The 18,780-nt window shown below is 32.6% G+C and overlaps 3 protein-coding genes across 6 annotated transcripts; all 3 read right to left on the reverse strand.

The window, feature by feature from the left end:
* Positions 1-2,638: 2,638 nt before the first annotated feature.
* Positions 2,639-3,475, reverse strand: LOC140833636 (transcriptional regulator SUPERMAN-like). The gene has a single exon (XM_073197964.1). It carries the CDS (start codon positions 3,419-3,421, stop codon positions 2,708-2,710), a length of 714 nt encoding a protein of 237 aa, XP_073054065.1. The 5' UTR covers positions 3,422-3,475; the 3' UTR covers positions 2,639-2,707.
* A 2,264-nt stretch (positions 3,476-5,739) lies between these two features.
* LOC140833637 (serine/threonine-protein kinase BLUS1) lies at positions 5,740-7,564 on the reverse strand. Its single transcript, XM_073197965.1, has one exon. It carries the CDS (start codon positions 7,449-7,451, stop codon positions 5,979-5,981), a length of 1,473 nt encoding a protein of 490 aa, XP_073054066.1. The 5' UTR covers positions 7,452-7,564; the 3' UTR covers positions 5,740-5,978.
* A 1,510-nt stretch (positions 7,565-9,074) lies between these two features.
* On the reverse strand, positions 9,075-15,374 carry LOC140835197 (uncharacterized). Of its 4 annotated transcripts, none has more exons than XM_073200640.1 (7): positions 14,029-14,206; positions 13,542-13,661; positions 12,333-12,402; positions 11,674-11,930; positions 11,333-11,446; positions 10,666-10,717; positions 9,076-9,662 (listed from the first exon to the last, which is right to left on the reverse strand). In XM_073200640.1, the coding sequence occupies exons 1-7, from the start codon at positions 14,029-14,031 to the stop codon at positions 9,247-9,249; spliced, it is 1,032 nt and encodes a 343-aa protein (XP_073056741.1). In that variant the 5' UTR covers positions 14,032-14,206; the 3' UTR covers positions 9,076-9,246. The 4 variants fall into 4 exon arrangements, with proteins under 4 accessions (XP_073056744.1, XP_073056741.1, XP_073056743.1 ...); XM_073200641.1 differs by lacking the exon at positions 14,029-14,206 and adding an exon at positions 15,086-15,374 and having other exon boundaries at positions 9,077-9,662; XM_073200642.1 differs by lacking the exon at positions 14,029-14,206.
* Positions 15,375-18,780: the final 3,406 nt, after the last annotated feature.

The following is an 18,780-nucleotide window of genomic DNA, read 5'->3' on the forward strand; positions in this document are numbered from 1 at the left end:
ATCTCATAGTAAAAGAATAATTAAATGGACGAAACACATGCATGGGATTTTTTCAACTTCAGTTCTCGATCGGCATTAAACATTTGTCACCTTGTTACGAGAGAAAAACCAATAGACGGCCAAATCACGCGTTTAGCTTAACAAGCGACATGACTATCAAATTTTTTGACCATTTCTTGTATAAAAAAATTATTAATTATGAAATTTTTAGCTCTTATTAAAATTATGTTAGTTGGAAAGTGCACGTTATATTGTATATTTTAAGTAAATCATAAACGTAAACTTCGCGTGTAAGCTTATTAAATTTCGCAAGACCCCATCACATTATCGAATCATGTGCACAATATTGAATTTAATTTTTTTTGTTAATATTTCAAATATTTAATTTTCGTATTGATCGAGTGGGTTTCGAAGCGACACTCACGACCTTTTTAATCGTGCCCATCTAGAATGTGTATATTTTAATTAGAAAAATGTATGTTTTATTATAGAGTGGGGTTTTATATATTTTAACGATTGGGGTACGAAACGTGACGTCGATTCTTCGATTGATCGACAACATTCTTGTACTTGAAGACCAACTTTTCCCTATCGTCTTTGGTCAAAGCTGCTATCTATCTGAGTTGAAGGGCTAGTGTGACAAGACATTCATTTGCCTGTATGTATTAATGAATTAGATTTAGTGATCTCAAAATAAATACCTCCTGCAACGACGAAATTAATTATTATTTGTTTCTAAGCTATATCTACGACCTAACAATATAAAGATTTTGTCCCAACAAAAATAAAACTCCGGGCAGCCATGTTTCATGGATTTAGAAATTTTTATAGATGAGTAACTTAAATGGTGGTATATATACAGGGACGGATCCAGGAATAAGAGTTGGGGTGGGCTTGAACTCAATATGATAAGTTATATATTATTAAAAAAAAAGTACATCATATCGTTCAACGAAGTTGTGCCTTACGTGATTTTAAAACATAAAATTCATCAATAATAGAATTTACATCAATATGTTTAGCTAAATCTCGTTCAATATAGAGTGTCAAACAATCGGCAAGAAAGTCATCCTCCATTTTATTGCGAAGTTCCGTCTTCACATGCTTCATTGCTGAAAAAGCCCGTTCAATAGTGGCAGTAGACACAGATAATGTCAAAACAAGATGAATCAATCTAGTCAACATAACATAAACACTTGACCGTCAACTCTCGGTCAATTGCTGACACAACTCAACAAGTGTAGAAACCTTTAAATTCTGCATCACATCGAGTTTATAAATGTATCAATTCATACTTCAAAACAACAATTTCTTGATCTGTGAAATCTCCAGGATAAAACTTCTTCGCAAGCTTGCAAATATCATCACTGTTAAATGAGTCAAATGAATTTTTAGGATCTAAAGCTATACTAAGAGAAAGAAGTTTCACCGATTACTCATTGAACCGAGTATTTAACTCCATCAAAATGAAATCTATTGCTGCATTAAAAACATCAAAGTGGTAATGATGTTCTATTGAATAAACCGTCGCTAATTAAAACCGCCGATCCACTTTTTTTTATTTTTTAATAATTTAGCGACGATTTTAGCAATAACCGTCGCTAATATTTGCGACGGTTTTTGATAAAACTGTCGCCGATCCCCATCGGCGACAGGTTTACTAAAACCGTCGCAAAAGTAGCGACGGTTTTCACAAAACCGTCGCTAAAACCGTCGCTAAATAAAAAAAAATGGGCTGGGCTACAGCTTAGTACAGCCCTAGCGTAGATCCGTCTCTGTATATATATATATTACCTCATTATCCGTACATGATGCATATGTAAAAGAAGAAATTCAGATGAATTTAAAATTTATCCCCATTAACATGAAACATTATATAAACATGAAAGTAGTGAATTTGAAGTTTATATCGATCTTACTTTTCTAAAAATTACAAAAATACATTTAAAATTCATCAATCCAAATGCAACTTAATATTGTCAATCAAATTTTAAAAACAGAACAATTACTTTTTTATATATAATACACACTAATTTAATTATAATTATTCCTTAAACCTTCGTCCATTTGAGTGATGGGATTTAAATATAATAAAATGATCAATAGAGCATAAATTTTGAACCATTAGGCCTGCAAGGGGTCGTTTGGAAGTATTCAAATGAGGTGCTTGATTCCTAAATTGGGAAAGAATGAAGACAGTTCTTTCTCTTTCAATTCTCTGTAATGCTTTTGAAACTGACCAAAATATTTCATTTCATTCGCTTCCATTTTAGGAAATGTCATCATGCCATTTGACACCAAGAACTTGTCGGGAACATGCATACAATCCCATTTTGGGGATGTCATCAATCCCCACTGGCCCATAATGCATATTAAAATCACCTAGACTACCAAATAATTAGTTCTAATACTGAATATTTTTCTTTTTTAGAGAAAAATATTAAATTGTTATTTGAATTCTTTAAGTTTGTATTTGGAAAGATGGATTTGAAATAAATAGATTTCAAATATAGTTTTTATTGTTTAAAACTAATCAATAAACCAATGTGATGTTTCGGGATTTATAATAGGATATACGTACACCCAAAAGAACTTAGCTTAGCAAATCTTCGTGTTTCTTTAGATTCGTAAACGAAAAGCATCATACACCTAAAAATATAATATGCTCAAGAGAAATCATGATATATATATCAGAGATTTTTTTTTTTTAAGTGTACCCTAGTCGAAGTTCCAAATCCAGTTCCGCATGAGAGTACTGACTAATCAAGCCAATCTCCAGGTCCAATCTCACCAAATATTTCTTCACATTTTCACACCCTTTTTCACAAACAGATGAGCCAAACTTTTCGACACTGTTAAAGGCTTTCTGACTCTCCATCATCATCAAATCCCCTGCGCTCGGCTTCATCAAGTTCTCAAACAAAACACCTTCCTCCCTCGACCTCTCAATACTAGCATGATTACTGTTTAAACATGAAGAGAAACGGGAATGTGAAGAAGGGAAGAATGGAGGTAATGGAGAAGTGTAATGAGGGAACCTTGTCCAGTGAGATGACATCAAACTAGGGTTTTGATTCAAGCTAGGGTTAGGATCTAGATTTTGGATAATCTTCGGTGGAGAAAATTGCCTCAATCTTGCTCGGTCCCTTCTGTGAACGTTCATGTGTCCCCCTAGAGCTTGAGCAGATCTAAATTCCCTTCGGCAGAAATTGCATGAATAACATCTTGGAGGCCATGAAAATCCAGCTCCAACTGAGCTATCCTCAGCATTTTTATGGTTCTTGAACTCGTGGCAAATATCCCATTTTCCCTTGAACTTGTAAACGTTCATTTCTTGGATTCTTTGTGTAGTACTATTGTTGATATTGTTTCTTTGTTGCTGCTTCGTATTTCTGCCCATACAGATTCTTGATCGCTCCATTATCTGTGTATGTAGAATTGTGAATGTGCGAAGTGTCAAAAGGCTACACTGACAGAAGGAAGAATCACTCGGCAATAATCTGAAGTGATGATCGTGATATAAATAGAGAAAGGTAGCGGGTCAGTGTGGGTATATACTGCGTGAGAGATATTATAACCTTGTTAGCACCGGAAACTTAATTAAGAAAAACAAGGAATTTTTTTTCCCTAAAACATACTAGGAAAACCTAAATTTTAATTTTTTTTTTTCAATTTAATCTGCTATAATAAATCATAGCTAGTAAATCTTTCTTTTTTTAAAAAAAAGGCTAGCGATCTTTTAATTTTTTTTGGGACTTCTGAACTACGCACTTCTAACTCTTCAGTAACTTATTTTAGAGTGACCCTTGTGCCACATTGAAAGCACTATCATAATTACTGTTTGTAAATATAGGTTGGAATATTCTTTAAAATTAAATATCATTATTTTAGAGGACTTGTAACAGTACTGATCAGATGGTGTGATGAGTAATTTACAGAGCGCATCAAATTCTAAACCAGCAAACGAGAATGTGATTGGATGGAATTAGGCAGTGCATGTTCCCTATGTTTGGCCACTACTGATCACTAATTGTACAACCTCGTCCTCCCAAGTTATGCCATTTCCGGAAACACATCTAGTGTATGTCCTTATTCCTGGTTACATTTTTGCTTAGTTTTTATCCATAGCATGGACTTTTAGGCAACGAATCTCATGCTTAATTAGAATGTCAAACATATATAGTTGTTTAACATTTTAAATTGCAACACTTTTTTGAATAGCGAATGAAAAAACTTCAAACGCCGTTGCTAAAGTTTAACAGTGGATTGAAGATACACAAGTTTTGAAAAAGTATATAAACTTCAGATGGGAAACTCCATCGTTAATCGAAGCGTGCTACGGTCTGAATTTGGGAGAATAAATGACATTTGAGTTCTGTGGATTTGTTCAAGTAATAATCATCCACACAGTTTTTATGAGTGATACAATTACCATCGTATGTGTGTGTGTGTGTGTATAGACTTGAGATCATTTATTGAATGTGTTGATCAGTGGAATGGTCCCCACCTTAATTAGATGATAGAAATAATTAAAGGCATATTGCTTGTTATGTATGTTCTCAGCTAGCTCAGAGCTTTTTTGCCTGTCAATTTGTATGTTATCAGGATTGTCATTTCAAAAAGAAGCATTTATTTCTTTTGGGATATGTGTGTGTGTTAGATTTGAGGGTTTTAGGTGCATGGTTCAATTCTAGTCAAGATTTATTTATATCATATGTTGAGGAGGAATGGAGGATACTTGACAACTTTATTATGATGAATGCGAGCCAAAACTGCGAATTATATGAATCGCAATGATTACTAATAAGTAGATATTCACGTTGTTCCCTGACACCCAAAATTCATTCAAAAATCTTTGTCGTTTGGAGAATATTTGTAATACAAACACCTTGGCTAGATCACAAGAGAAAAGTATATCTCAGTGACCAAGATTTGCTTGCCATTTTCTAACTCAAAAGAGAGTAACCTTTTCTCAGAACCCACGAACATACAAAAGATTGTGCCCTATTTAGCTCAGATTTTGTGAATGACTGGTGGCCAATGGAGTGATTCCATCCTAGGCTACTTCTACTTTCACTTTTTTAAGGTAATACTGCCATTTTGCAGGTATTGCCTTCATGGTTTTAAATTTTTCTTTTTTAAAAAAATAAAACATATAATTTAAACTTTTTAAAAAAAATATTTCTGTATGCATAAAATCATTCACAATTTATCTGGCACATAATTAAGAAGCTAGCGGCGACCACAAAGAATAATTATGTCAGAGAAAGATTTTATCATGTGGGTAGTTAATCTTACATATAAGTTGATGTTTCGATGATTGAAAACAATCCTTAAATTTTATATATAATTTCATAAGTATATATTATGAGCTTAGTAGATCCCCTTTATTAAATATAATTTCCTTTCACCTAATTCTTCTGACTTTGATTTATAGCATGATATATTGTTATAACTAATGCTTTCCGCTGTTTCATGCATTGTTAAAATTTCCATTTTCCTTTCCTTTTTCTTTCTCTGGAAATAAATTAGGTAGACTATAGTAAATAGTAACTACATTTGCAAATAGCAAAACATAAATAAAAACAAAGGCACAATTAATTAATTAGCTTGAAAGCGCATTTTCTCTCTTTTTTAATTAAAGAAAAAGGCAGAACACAGAAATATTTCCCTCCCCTTTGGAAAAGAATCGTTCCCTAGCTTGCTTTAATTCAGAGTTTATTTATTAATAATAATAATAATAATAATAATATGAAGTGGCATAGAAATGATACTGTGGTAGAATAGCAAGGGCTAAGCTGAAGAATAAGGCCCATTTATACCCAAATCATAGGGGCTATCTCAATGAAGAAATAGACATTAACGATGATAAACCATCAAGTGAAGTCACAGCAACTAAAGGTAAACTATCCTTTCTTACATTCACCAAAAATATATGTCGTATCCCAAACTATCTAAGATTTACACCATATGTTTAACTACTTCCTTAGGAGCTGCGATTTCAGAAACTCCAATTCCATCTCGAATGCAAACCTCTTCTTCTTCTCATTCTCCACCTCCATTCTCAACTCCTCAATCTCCTGCATCATCTGCTCTTCCCTGCTGACCCCCATCATCTCTACACTCTCTTCCCCAGACATCAATGCCATCATCTGCAGAACCTCTTGCATTTGACAATCCAAATTCTTCTTCAAAAGAAGCAAACTGTCCATAACAACTTCCTTGTCAACACAGCCATCATTTTGGCCCCCATCGAAATTCGATCTATTTTCTTGAAGCATTGTTTCTACTTCAAAACTCACCTGTTTCACACCTCTTTGATCACCTTCTATACAGTTCTTGAAAACAGGCTCCAATTCAAACCCTTCTTCATTAAAGTTCCACCCACTGATCCTTCTCTGCTTCCCATTTTCAAGCGAAATATCACCTACATTTACGTCGTCCTCGTCGTCCTCGTCGCTTTTATTCAGTGAAAAAACACTCTGCATCTTTCCCACTTTGTACCTTTTTTCAACACTTGCCAATCCCTGCAACACGTTCTTCGCCAAGAAATCATTCCCCTTACAATTCTTGAAAAAAGAATGCTTCAGTAACTTCTCCGCAGATGGCCTCTTTGAAGGGTCCTGGTCAAGGCATAAACCAACCATGTCTTTGAAATATTTCGAAAATTTCTTTGCCTTTCCATCTTTGCCCTGCTCGTAATGATCAGAAAACCGAAACCTCTTCGTAATTTTCATGATCAACGATTTAAAAGGTGGTAGATGAGACAGTGGAGGCCTCCCATGTGCCAACTCCATTGCGGTGATACCAAAAGACCATATATCAGCCTTAAAACTGTACCCTGTGTGTGAATGTATAACCTCAGGTGCCATCCAGTACGGCGTCCCGGCCACATCAGTTAACATCATAGACGAAGAATTCCACTCGTAAACCGAGGCCGAAACCCCGAAATCCGCTAACTTGACCGATCCATTCGAATCGACAAGGATGTTTCCTGCCTTAATATCTCTATGCAAATGGCCTTGCCCGTGTAGATATGATAAGGCACTCAAAGTTTCTTTAAGAACCGTCGCGATGCAGGGCTCGGGCAATCCGTCAGGGAATGAAGAAGAAATAATCGACTGTAGAGAACCACAGGAAATGAACGGCATCACCACCCAAAGTTGGCTTTCTACAGTGAAGGAACAGTGAGCTCTGAGGATATTTGGGTGGCACAGAAGCGTCATAATCTTGGATTCGCGTCTTACGCTATCCAAATCCGCTCTCGCTTTTTCCAAATCGATGGCTTTAATGGCGACAACTGAAGAGTTTAATGGAATGCATATTGCTTTGTACACAATTGCACTAACTCCTCTCCCGATTTCATCAAGAATTTCGTAGCAGTTTGAGTCAAGAGGATACTGATTATTTCCGGCCGAATCATCTTCAGCTCCTTTCTCTTTGTGTTCCATCTTCGTGTTCTTGATTATCCTTTCTGGATTTTGGTGTTTTTCTTGATATTATTCGCACGTACTTGATTTCTTGAGTGAAAAGGGATCAATGAGACGTTGAATATGCGTCTATTTGACAGGTTTATATTAAGAGAAAGAAGGAAGAAATGGATAGAAAAGGGTGAAGGATTACGCGGATTTCTTGTGAAATTATTTTCTGTAGAAAAAAAGCTTGGTTCATGTGAGCTTCTCAACTGTTTGATTTGAAAATAACGTACAGAGAGCAGCTTCTCAACTGTTTAATTAAGCAGCAGTAAGAAATATATATAGACAAGTTCAGTCTATATTTCTTCTTTCATAAATAAATAAATTCTATTTCAAAACGATTATTGTTACCAATTTTTACGTATAATAAACACTATCAATTAGGCACGAGTGACTTCAAATTATTACCAACTTTAGTTTATTAAAATATTATATTATTTTCCTAAAATAATGATAAATAGTGACTAGTGCTATCATAAATTAAAATATTATATGATTTTTAAAAAGTTTTCCATACTTTTTTATTACATAAACATAGATTGTTATTGGCTAAAATAAATTATTTTATTTTCATTCGATGTAAAACTATACGATCATTAGTATTTATTAGTATTATTAATATGAATTAATATATTATATAAATTAAATAAAAATAACAACAATTAAAATTAGAAGTGCTCTAATTTATACTTCAAGGCATTGTTTGGTGTACATGATAAAGGATGATTGATTATTAATCTTTCACTTATCATGTGTTTGGTGTGAATGATTAAAATTGTGATAGGCCTCGTTCAGCCCACATCCGGCCCGCACTATATATATTATTATCCTCTTATTAATAATTATATAATCCTTTGGGGACAAGGGATTGTGCTTGATTAATTTAAATTTTCCTTTTGGATTGTTTAAAATAATTATAAATTCAACAAATTTAATAATATTTAAATATAATTTTTAATTGGACTAATATTATAAATAATTTAATTATTATTGATCATATTTTTATTATTATTATAATATTATTTTTATTCCTAATATTATAATTGTTTTTAATCATTATTTAATATTCAACTTTGTATTAATATTTTAATTACACAATAAATGCATATTTATGTTATTATCAAATTTTAATTATTTTTTATATATTAATAGATTTTTTAATTGTTTTCAGAATTTGAAATTAATAAAAATTTAATAATAAATATAATATTTTAATTTTTTTATAATTCTTTAAATAAATTAATTCTAGAAATTTTATTTATTTATTCAATCATTTTAACAATATATTTAGTAATTAATATATGATGAAGGTATTTTAATAATCATAATATAATTAACAAAAATAATCAAATAAGTTAAAATCACGTCAAACATCATATAATTTATCATAATGTATTATTTATTCTTATAATCACTCTTATCATATTTCATTTACTTATTATATTACATGAATCAAACGATGTCCAAGCATCTAAAGTTATGAATTATTAATTAAAAATTAGATAAAGTACACCAATGACAAATTGAGATATTGGGAAAAAAAAATTTATGTAACGCAAGATTTCATGCTTTGAATAAATATATTCATAAACATCAGTATTTTAAAAAACGCTGCTTAGGCGGTAGATAATGGTCTAACCTTAAAACTTTTAACATTTATGCCAAAACAAAAAAAAATCATTTAACCGGCTAGACGTTTACGGGACAAAAAATCGAACTTTAAAGTTTACAGAGAATTCTTGAAATTTTCACCACCATATAAAAGAGAAATTTACTTAGGAGCTGAAGAAGCGGGAGACTGATCCACAAACTCCCATTCAGGCTTCACACCATCACGAAGAGAAACCCCCTGTTCTAAAATTTTCTGTATCCATTTGACCTTATTTACAAGTTCTTCCAAGTCCATTATTGCAGCCTCTAATGTATCGTTCACCACGGAGTTGAGGGCAACCGCGCCACCAGCTTCATGGTTCTTTTGGGGAACTGGGGGTATTTCTGATGTTCTTCTGTCTTCAGAACCTTGTGTTTGGATGACACCTCCACCAGCTCCATGGTTCTTATAGGGAACTTGGGGTTGTTCTAGCGTTCTTCTGACTTCGGAACCTCGTGTCTGCATATCCGATGTTTTTCTGTCCTCTGATTCATCTTTTTTATTGCCAGGCACGGTTTCTTGACGTGCTTCGTGGGCTTTAGAAAATGGAAGCATTAAAATCCAGATTAGAGTACGAAAGCAGATAGCATAATACGATTCCACAAATCTAGTAACGTGAGATCAAATGGCTCGTGTGAAACTTGAGTCCAATATGTACGTGTATTTTGTTTTTTAACTTTACCGTCAACTATTTAATTAAAAAAATGATCTGCTCATGTATATTTTTTTTAATTAAATAGTTGACCGAGATTATTTTATAAATTTTCTTTTAACATGTGAGTGTGTGTTTTTTTTAAAGCTCTTAATGTTAAAATTATGATACAGGACGGAATGCAACGATGAAAAATAACAAAAGTAAATTAGCTCACCACCCAAGTAAAGTCCTACCGGATACAGAAACACCACCAGAAATAAGGGCTACGAAACTCACTACTCTTGGAATACACCAAAGAGGTAATCAAACTAAATATTGAAGTTCTGTTTTAAACATACTAATGTGCCTCGTACAGAAGAGAGTTAGAACAACCTTCTCAACATAGGTGACTCCTAGCATTCTTTACGCATTCTCAAGACTAAAATGAAGAGATGACTTCCAGATATCAGATTTGTGCATCAACATTTAGAATGATTATGGTTTTCAAAGAAGAGAAACGCGGTTTCTAGCAACATCAGATGGGTGACAGAGAAGGATAAGTCGACAGACAAATGTGGACAAAACCATCTACTGAAATTTTATGTTCAGTTAGTTGAGACTCAACAGTGACAGCGGTCATAACCAGAGTGAAGTCCTCACTGTTTAAGACCCCAACATAATCAGATTCTTGTTAAATTTGACCTCCAAATTCTGTATCTAGGAAATCAGCAGAACAATGAAAGGACCTCAACTTTCTTGGTTTAAGTGTTGTGGTCAAAGTCAAAGACACCCGTGTCAAATTTGTTTAGGTTAATATTTTTAAAACAAAATACATCTAACAAACTAAATCTTTCTGATATGGTTACGTTTTACTGGCAAAAATGATTCTGGATGGGTGATCTTACCTTGATTTAGAGGTTCGATAATCCGAGCACAAACACGACCGTTTTTCCCACCCTGCAATGCTCAGAAAACAAATACATACTTCAAGAAGCTACAAAGGGGTAAACTGAGCATGACGACATAATATAACACGGTTGCACACCTCCCAAAGACTTGAGCTATCAGAAGCAGCGATTGGATCAATCAAAGAGCAAAAATGATATATTTAAAAAAAACCAAGAAATGATACTTTATCACAACATTATTTCATGTCATTCTCCCAAAATTGAACAGCGTGACAGAACTATCATTTACAATACAAGATAAAGGATAAGGGACCAATTTAAAAATTGAAACTGGGAATAGAGCTTTTTCAAAAGATTAAAAGCCAAAAATGAAACATACAGAAGCAAAAAAAGCTGAAATGAATCCATAAACAAGAAAATAAAGAGCTGTAAATGTGCTTCTATTCACATTACTCGAGTTTCTATAAGAATTATACGTGGAAAGTGGAAACAACATAAGGAAAAAAACAATATAAGATTCATTGACACAGACATAGGAAACGATAAAAGTTCACTAAAATTAAGCCGCTGCGAATCTGAATTGATCAAGCAATGCAAAAGTTAAATTCTAATGTCAGACTCAACTTACGCTTCAATAAAAATAGGCAGTCCAAAAGTAACAAACCTGAGGTGGCACAGTCCAACCACGATCAGGAGACCAATCTAGAGACGGGCGTACATCCTTTAAAAGAACTTTATAGGTTTCACCTTCACCGAGTGGTGGTTGTTTCAGCATAACCTAAAGTTACAGTAACCAGAATAGAAACATTAGTTAGTGATTAGTGCATTAACAATAAAAGAAAACCATAAAATCTATTAAAACTTAATGAAAAAATATTTTAGCCCTTAACCTCAAATAAATGCTTTTATACTTCACCCCCAAGAAATTCTTGGATCAGTTGGTAATGGAAATAAAATTTCATCATAAGCCAAGCCCATGAAAAAAAAAACATCAGCAATTATTACCATGGCCTTGCAATTGCCAAATAACCTCACAATTCTCCCGGACCAATAACAATTAGTAGTCCACCAGTCCACTAAATGCCCGACCTTCCATGCATCATCAACAATCACTGTCACCTCTGAAATCTCACTGACAGGGGGCATTTGGCTTTTACGGTAGATGGGTGGGTAGGGTGGCCGTAACATCAATTCGATTTTTCTTTCTCTTGTACTCTCCGCTTGAGAAGGAGTCATCTGATATAGTTCAGTCCATTCCTGTTCTGCGATTGGAAATTGAAAAGTAGTCATGTCTGCTTATCACCTGAGCGGAGCACACACAATGATATATTGAACATAGTCATATTGAATATTTTTCATCCAACATTTCTCGATTCAGCTCTGCGCAGACACATAAGCGCCTGGCTGGTCACACTTCAGGACTCGATGGGTATTATAGATCTGAAGGTAGTGAAATTTCCAAAATGACAGCTCCAATGATAAAAATAGAAATCAATAAATTCCTCCCCACATAATCATGAAACACTACAATAATAGTACATTTATCACCATCAAAATTACTCCTCCAGCGGAAACAAAAAGTAAGGCGTAAACACTTATGACGCATTACATAAAATCTGCTCCAAGGAGAAAATATATGTCAATAAAAGTGTGTAAATACTAACTTTCATCAGGGAAGTCATAATATTCTGAGACATGCCCAATATTCCCTTCTCTCGTGGAGATCTCTATAATCTGATAAAGAAAATTGAAACTATGTGAATAGCAGAAAAGAGTGGTGTGGCTTTGCAAATTATAACTTGCATCTGGTCAACATTGTTCAATAGAAGACAACTGAATGGAAAAGAATTTCAGACCAAACACAACCAGAAGAGCAAAAGTGGAAGCAACACCCAAAACAGTTGCAACATTTTCTTAATTCATGCTACAAGAATTTAGCTCAAACTTTTTAAATCGAAGGTTGAGAGCATAATATAAATAACAAGCATCATCCAATCAACAAATATGAGGACTATTCAAAATTTTACAGACACAACCATCAAAATCTTAAATAAACTTAATTTTAGGATTTCTAATGCTGGAGTTGGACAAGTTTCTACTTATGACGGAATCCATTAACCATTATAAAAGTAATAAAATCCTAAGGAAAACAAACATCCTTGAGTGAAATGATGCATAACATTGAGCAGAAAAGTCCTACCTACATTTGAATTGCAGAAAAAATAACATCTCAGATATCTTAAGAATAAAAAAGCCTTATAAAGGAGCTATTAATCTGTGGCTCATAATGTATGAGGTCAAATCACGAATGTGTAACTCATTTCAGTTGTAGTTCCTGTTACATTAAGGGGATAAAGCATAAGCAGATACAATCAATTAAAAAAATTACAGTTTCTGGCAACAAAAACCTCTTGTTTACTCTCTTTTAAAGGAAAGAACACAGTTCCCGTAGACTATAAAGCAAGCTAACAAAGAGAGAAAATGACAATAAAAAAAGAACCAGATGTAAGCAACAAAGAAACGATATTCAAAGAGAAAGTCGCATTATTTCCAATGTCCAAAGGAGTGGATAGTCTTTTATGCTTGAAGGAATGAACTAGAAGCATACATAACTCATAAGACCAAAAATAGGTTAGTTTTTAGATGGTATTTGAAAGTAAGAGGTGCTATATATGCGATCATCAAAATGGATGGATTCCGTTTCTTTTGAAGCATCCAAACGTGACTATCAAAATATGTGTTCCCGGAAAAGCTAAGTATCAGAGTCTTAACTTGAAAGTACTAACCAAAACTACTGAAGGACAGAAGACATGACAAGGAGACTCAATACGAATCAGAACAGAACATTTTGTGCTTCACATTCAATACCATACCTTGCATCGAAACCATGCACCGCGAAAACCATCCTCGAAAGTCCTTGCTTCAGCCAGGTCTCCAATTTTAAAAGGAAGATTGATTTTTTCGTCCATGGAAAATTTTAGCAAAGAAGTTTTCTGTGCATCCATCCATAAATACCACAACGAATCAAATTTAATATTATTAAGATTGTATCATATCTTTGATATGATTTGACATTGATTTACTTATTCCTACTACAATATTAATCCAAAGATACTTTATATTTATTAGAAGATAATGATTCTATTCTAAATTCAGAGAGAGAAATTAATACAAATAATCGATCAGATTCGATATTATTTAAAAATTATCACATATCTTTGATATTATCACATAAATATTATGTTATGTCGCATTCTCTTTTCACTTTATTTCTACTATAAAATTCAACATACTATTAGAACGGAAAACCCAATCTAAACTTCCATGCATTCTATTTCTGAAATATGTAACAAAAATTACCATTTAATTAATGTTTATGTCCAACGACAAGGCAAGGCATGGAGTGAATGACAACCATATCTCTGAGGAACTATTTTTGCTGCTTGACAGTAAAGTCAAAGGTTGGGCCTTGGGGTATTTTATTATCTACGTATCTGCAATTTTTATCAACCTCTTGATCCGATCCCCGACTCTTTCTTTGGAACAATGAGTTAAAAAATTGACATTTGTACCTAACTCAAACTCGAAAGTTAGTTTAATAGAGAAGATTGTGCTAGTTTATATATCCAACTCTCGGAAATTTTATATCGAAGTGATACAACTACAAAATAACTTCAAATCCTACTCCATTACTTTCTCTTGCTGCTAATAAACGTCAAGTTTTGAAACCCATGTCCTTCGAAGGATCCAGCATGGAAATATAGGAAAATAATAGAAACCTAAATTTCAATTATGTGGCAAGGAGGGAATTATCAACACAAGCAACATCTTATTGGAGGCCACAACTTGTTTTAAATGCCTCGAACATGTCGGAATAAATTAGAGCATTTTATGGCAATTAATAACGAAGTACAAAATTTAAATGACTAACATGCCTCACTTTGATGAAATTGCTAACCACGAGACAAGTACGAAGTTGAAAAGAATGTCCCCGTCAAAAGAAAGAGACCTATATCAAAGTTTTTGTTATCTACCATTTTAAATTTAAAAAATTGGCTTTCCGATATGTGTCAAATCATGATAAGGATACTTCTTTGAACTTTTTCTGATAATCGAATAAAGAAGATATTATATTAGAATTTTCTTTGTTTTTAATTTGAATCCAAGTAAGTTGCAAACAAAAAGGAAGAAAATCATTTCTGACGACTGTTTTTCCAACAAATTTTGGATCCAGACATGTTATGAAAAACAAAGATGATACTATTTAAACATATCTTTTCCTCGATAAAAAAAAATAAATAAAAAACTCCACGAATTTTTTTTTAAAAGTATTTTATGCGAAATACGAAAGAAAAAAAACTAATTTTGTGTCGATGCATAGTTGAATAAATAACGTCTGAAATTTCAAAAAACCAACCTAAACAGCCAAAGAAGGATTGATTCACAACAGTCGCTCTGATCACAGCAGAAATTTCCAGACAAAATACACAAGAAACAGATCGATTGCCTCCGCTCTGATATCTGGATTAAATTGAAGAAATAAATAAGCTTTGCCGTTAAAACACTGAACGTGGTAGAGAAGGCGAGGGGACCGAGGATTAAGGGTAATTTTGGAGGCCCGATTACGTTAGCGGCGACGAGATTTGAAGCGTCGGAGTATATTTTAAGAAAAAGTAAAAAAGAAAAAAAGGAAATGATAATGTGTGTTGATGAGTGAGTTATAAAGTGTCAAGTACACAGACCCATTCAATTAACAAAAGAAGAGTTTAGCAATCTGATTTATAAAAATTACAAAAAATTTGATTTATAAATTCAATTCGCAGCCAATTCTACCAGTCTACGACATACTTATATATTACACACACATTCACAAATTAAAGTGGTAACCAAAATCCAAATCTAAACCTACCTAGGAAAATAAAAATAATTTCATCTCATGTATTGTTTATTTCTATTCAAAGTTCTTCAATTGACTCTAAGATCGCGCCCTCCATTTCTGATTGGGGTCGACAAGCAAGTAACTCAACTTCAAATTTGTGGAAACCTTATAATTTTGACACGCACAATTGAGAAAGTAGAGTCTACCTAACGTTTTATATCTCCTTTTTTAAAGTAAGAATTACTTGAATAATTTCGAGTCAATAAAAAACATCTAAGAAATATTTTCATAATTACAGTCAAAACCAACAAACGTAGGACAGCAAAATTATGCATCGCATTTCACATTTTTCTTCTTAAAAATGACCTCGATCTATTCGTCATTCTATTGTTAAAATTAGACTTTTTGCCCACCCCTTCCATATAAATACGGCTGGCTATCCAATGCGGAATTCCACATATTTGCATACAAAATGAGACGCTCTTGCATTTTGATATTGCTTACGGTATTCCACTTCTTAATTTTATGTGTCGAACCAAGCAGACTATTGCAAGATAACCATTGGGAGGTTTTAAAGTTCAAGGGCATAAATATTAATTCACTTGAAAGAGGTCCAGTCCCTCCCTCTGGCGCATCAGGTTGCACCAACATCCCCGGTGGTTCTGGTGGTGGAGGCTGCCCACCAATCAGATGGAAGAGCTTTGCCGATGGTGCACTGTCTCGCTCTGGCGGCCGGCATTAGTGACGGCGGCACATATGCATTTCATGGTTTCATCAACTTGATGATGACTTGAGAGAAATGAAAGCTGCATAATATCAAATTTTGGACATGGGAATGAATTAAAGTCCTTACAGCCTGATTGTTTTTTTCGTTCTGAATTTTTTTATTGGATTGCATGATATCATTTTGTTTACTCTGTTGCATGTACAAGTCAACATGTATGTATATATTATATAAGCCTGGAATTGGAGTATGATGTATATACCCTGCAAATTTCGAAAAGAGATTTTTGAACTGCGATACTTTATAATTATTTAAAGAAATTAACACATTCAATACATTTTACTCGACAAATATATAAATAAGCTTTTACTCGATCTTATAGCTCATTTCTTTTTCTTTTTTTTTAAAAAGATACAAGGGAGACGACGATTTACCTAACGTATAAACATCTAATACAACATGTGAGACTCGTACCTGATACCTTATGCGGTACGTCCTCCGTCCATAAAAAAGTATTCTTAAAATTATTTGACATGTGGATTAGAAAACATAATTTCTGCTGTACATCTGAATATCTGATTTAACTAGCTCCTTTTTCTATAATTTTCATGGAAAAGAAACTAGACTATTTAACGCATACCTATTTTACTAATAACAATTTATGCAGTTTTAGTGACACATGCCGAAATTGCGATATGTTTGGGACATGGGAAGCAATAAGGAAATACTTTTATATTTATAATGTGAAAGTATAATTTGACGAAAACATCGGCATAATCTTGTGAATGAATTAGTCAGTATAATACACGTGTTAAACGGCCCCGGCGCACCGCTTCCGGGTCTATGCTAATCAACTGTTGATAAATACGTGGAACACTGTATATTATTATTAGTATCATATGTATTTTACACAAAGCTTGTTTTATTAAATAATTATATTACAGAAAATTTTATGTTTAATTGGTGTATTAATTTAATTTGAGAAATTCTTTTTTTCTATTATGTTTATCCAGTGGCGATTTCGTCCTCTCTAGGCTTGCCGTATAAGTTTAGTTTTTGACAATTTTTGTCCCATTTTGACCGGAAAAATTTATGTTCGGTGGAATTTGATAATTTTTCATCAGAATTTGCCTATATCTTCAAAAATAGAGAGTTTAAAATGGTGAGAAAACCTTCTTTCACCTATTTATTTTATAAATCAATATCTTCCAACTTCCCAGTCATCATATACTCTAGCATAAAATAATAATAAAATCAATTACCATACGATGAAATTCAAAAAATCGTTCTAGGGATTAAAAAGGAATTTTTTTTATGGCAAATTTTTTTAAGGTATTTGATAATTTGGAAAATAATAATTGATAAAATAAATAGGTAGAAAATAATACCAGACCAAGACTGCAATTTGAGCAACAACGGACTAAAACAACAGTCCCTAAAATGTGAATTTCAGAGTTTCGATATAATATATAAGAATACGCCTATTTCAAATTCATAAAAAAACTAATTCGATCAGTATATAAATTACCGATCCAAATATCTCGTTTACCAAATAAGTCGAAATTAGTTAGGAAACATATAAATATTGAATAAAAGAAAAATTAAAAACAAACATTAACGTTTGACTTTGACACCCTTGGTCGAAATCAATGACTAGACGCAAAATAAGAACGAGGAAACCCATCCTTGACCGCCAACTAATTCAACTTAATTATTTTGCTTGACACGAAATGCTGTGTGATCAAAATATTTTGCTTTTATCATACTACTTTATTCTGAATGAAAGGAAGAAAACATCGAGATATATATAAATAGAGTTGTTTTTGTATATGTTCTCCCCAAAAACTTCATTTTTAAACAATAAAATAAATATTGTAAATTAATGTTATATTTAATAATGTTCCAATTTCCAATATCATCAATTAATTATTTTTTTAAATAAATAATATTCATAATTATTTCTCGAATATTTATTTACCTGTATTGAATTCGAAATATTATTAAATAAAAATATATTAATATTTTTATGTATGTAATTAAAGCTGTTACATTAAAAGATAAGAATACAAATATCTATTATTCATTAAATAAAAAATTATTCGACAAAATTAATTCTATAATGACACACACAATAATTACAAACCATACAAATATTTACAATTTTTTTCATTCATTGAATTAAATAAATATTATAATTAAAAATATTTATTTGAAAAGAAATAAACTATCTTAAAATTTGCAACACTATATTTTTGGGCAAAAAAATAACACCATTTTTATTTTATAAAAATATATTATGATACTTAAAATAATATTAGAAATCAATAGTCTAATTAAAATATTTGTCAACGTATTTATGAAAAATTGCTCAAAGTAACAATAAAACTAATTTACATAAATTAGTTTGAGTAAGTTTAATATCAAACGATCTCACAGATCTATTTTCACGAGACGAGTTGAATCAGTTAATATCTTGAGTGAAAATAGTAATTTTGACATAAAACAATTT

Source organism: Primulina eburnea, chromosome 6 (assembly GCF_022965805.1).
Source record: "Primulina eburnea isolate SZY01 chromosome 6, ASM2296580v1, whole genome shotgun sequence".
NCBI lineage: Eukaryota > Viridiplantae > Streptophyta > Magnoliopsida > Lamiales > Gesneriaceae > Primulina > Primulina eburnea.